Raw genomic sequence first — 3,047 nt, 5'->3', positions numbered from 1 at the left:
TTGGATTCCGGTCAAGGGCATGTACCTGGGTTGCGCGCACTTCCCCAGTGGGGGATGTGCAGGAGGCAGCTGATCGATGTTTCTTACTCTCTATCTCTATCTCTCTCCTTTCCTCTCTGTAAAAAGTCAATAAAATATATTAAAAAAAAAAAAGAATATAGAAACATGAGGAAAGAATATAATTGAACACTATCTTTGAATATGAAATTATTTAAGTCACAGAAATTCATAAGGTATAATTATTCCTATCTTACAAATGAGAAAACCAAGGTTTAGAAAGATTAAATATCTTCGCCATCATATACATAGCTTATACTAAGTAGTTAGTCAAAGCCTAAAATCATAATTACTAGTACCCATAGACTTACATGTATATTATCAAACAGTGCTACTTATTTTTAAGTGCTTTTCTGTGATCTACTGAAAATAAAAACTTAGCCCTTATATCAAATCTAGAGACAAATCCTCTTTTGCCCCTTTTTCTTTACTGAATTACAGACATAAAGGGAGAGGTGGTTAAAATCACATGATGGTTGACCCATACGACTATCAACAAATTCTGATTCAGTACTCAGTTAAAAAGCTGTATTATAATAGCTAACACTTAGTGATTATGCTGTGAAAGGCACTAGGCAAAGCCCTTATTCCACCTACTGTGTACATATGGGAACACCAAGGCTGCTCTCTATATTCGACTCACAAGACCAAGCCAAAAATTCTATAAATTTGTTCTACTTGTTTGACTTATATAATAGTTATATTTTATTAGAAAAATGTAGCCTAATACTTTCTATTCAATCTTCTTTCGTAAGAAACGTTTGAACATCTGACAAACTGAATAGAGTGACAAGTCTTCATGTATATCAAACAACCAATTGCAAAGAAAGCTACTACTATCTAGTGAGTTATAACATATATAATTTTAAAATTCTAAGGTAAAAATGGAGAATTAACTTACCTTTATTTTCTCTTTAGAAGGAGATCCATTCTGTTTCACTTCAGTAAATTTAGGTAACATTTCTACAAAAGAAATGTTTGCAAGCTTAAAATTACTTCTAAATTACAATTATTTTCATATTAGAAATAAAATGGTGAAATGCCTTAAGTCCAACCTCTTAAATCAAGAGGTTCTTATACTCTCCAGGATTTTGCCCTCTTTGAATCCATCAAAATTTCTAAAGGCATACTTGCTTTTAAAAGGGACATTTCTTTCCCACATAATGGAATACATATCCACTCACAAATTTCAATTTGTATTATTTAAGCAAAAAAGAAATTACTTCAGTTAGGAGATCAAATCAGTGATATTTTAAAAAAGGAACAAGTCACAAAAGAGAGGTTTTAATTAAAGAAGCAGTACCAATTATACTAAAATCATCATTTACCAAGTAGCTACTAAGAGTTTAATTAAAATAAGAATTTACTGTAAGACAAGGGTATGTTATTTATCTGAAAGGATACAGTATTTTATTAAAAGCGAAGCTATTTGATTTCATGATAAAGTCTGCTCTGCTTGCTTAGTATTATAATAAAGGTCCCATCTGATTAGTACTCTAGTTACATCTAACTATTTGTCAACCTCAACTATATGGCACCAAAGGGGTTTTATAATAACTCATTTAACTTTACAAATACCTTTACAGCTGACACTGGCAGTAGAGTAGGTATAAAAAGAGATCTCTGACATGGTGCTCATAGGTTCCTCTTTCTTTCTTTAAAACTAGAAGCCCAGTGCACAGATTTGTGCACAGGTGGGGTCCCTCGGCCTGGCCTGCGGACATCCCCCAAGGGGTCCTGGTTAAGAGAGGGTGCAGACCAGGCCGAGGTACCCCACTGGTACACAACCGATCAGAGCCAGGGAGGGGCCATGGGAGGGCTCCAGGGTGTGTCCAGCCTGTCTTGCCCAGTCCTGATTGGCCAGACCCCAGCAGCAAGCTAACCTATTGGTCGGAGCGCCTGCCCCTTTGGTGGTCAGTGCACATCATAGCAACTGGTTGAACAGTCAAATGGTTGGAGGGACAATTAGCATATTAGGCATATATATATTCATTCTGGTGCTATCTTCCCCAATTGCAAGTGTAGGTCAGTGTGGTAAAGCTCCAAACTTTAGTTAATGCCTTCACCCCTCTCTCCAGGCCAGCTTGTATGAGCAAGTAATCATTATTTGCTTTAGGCACCAGGACACCAAGGCTGGTCAACACCAAATCTTACTCAAACTGAATACATTTTAATATTTTTTATCCTCACGCGAGGATATTTTCCCATTGATTTTTAGAGAGAGTAGAAAAGAGAGGGAAAGACAAAGAGAAACATTGACAACGTGAGAGACATATCAATTGGTTGCCTCCCGCTTGAGCCCCAACTGGGGTCAGGGCCAAGGAGGAGCCTGCAACCGAGATACATGCCCTTGACCAGAATCAAACCTGGGACCCTTCAGTTCACAGGATGAGGCTCTATCCACTGAGCCAAACCAGCTAGGGTTACATTTTAATTTTAATAATTACCTTCTGCCTCCTGAGATGTCATCAGTTTCCATTGGATATGTTACTGTTCTTTCCTTTCCTAAAATGTTTGTTGCTTGACATTGTTAAAATTGCTAAATGCCACTCAATAGTGTGTTTTTCCCCCTTAGTTATTGAAATAAAGTTTATTGAATGAACCACAATTAAGTACAAAATAGGGTAAAATTGTAAAGAAATATGAACTTAAAATTAGCAATTGCCTATATAAAAAGATATATTAGTTAATAAACTCTCTTGGGGGAATAAAATGTACTCACAGCATATGTTAGAAAAGTGTCGTGTAAATACCTATAATGGTTGATAGTCTGCTTTAAAAGTTCAGTGGACAAAAGGAATATTCTCAGGGAAGTTCACTGTTTTTATGTCTAAAAAGCTGAAAGGCCTTCTCTTTTAGTGATGGGTACATTCTCTTTTGTTCTCCAAAAGCATAATTATCCAGGCTGATCTGGCATCACTGACATTAGTGGCTGTGTCACTGTTGAAAGCCTAAGGCCAGCAATAGATGTTAATATATTAAAAGCCAAG

At 36.4% G+C, this 3,047-nt stretch overlaps 1 protein-coding gene across 1 annotated transcript in view; it reads right to left on the bottom strand.

The window, feature by feature from the left end:
* BRDT (bromodomain, testis-specific) overlaps positions 1-3,047 on the bottom strand; it is a 37,581-nt gene that overhangs the window by 16,721 nt on the left and 17,813 nt on the right. The window contains exon 13 of the mRNA XM_015560338.1: positions 959-1,020. Within this exon, the coding sequence (XP_015415824.1) occupies positions 959-1,020 (62 nt within the window). The remainder of the gene's footprint in view (positions 1-958; positions 1,021-3,047) is intronic.

This window comes from Myotis davidii, unplaced genomic scaffold (assembly GCF_000327345.1).
Source record: "Myotis davidii unplaced genomic scaffold, ASM32734v1 scaffold674, whole genome shotgun sequence".
Lineage (NCBI taxonomy): Eukaryota > Metazoa > Chordata > Mammalia > Chiroptera > Vespertilionidae > Myotis > Myotis davidii.
This window is presented reverse-complemented; position numbering and strand designations above follow the sequence as displayed.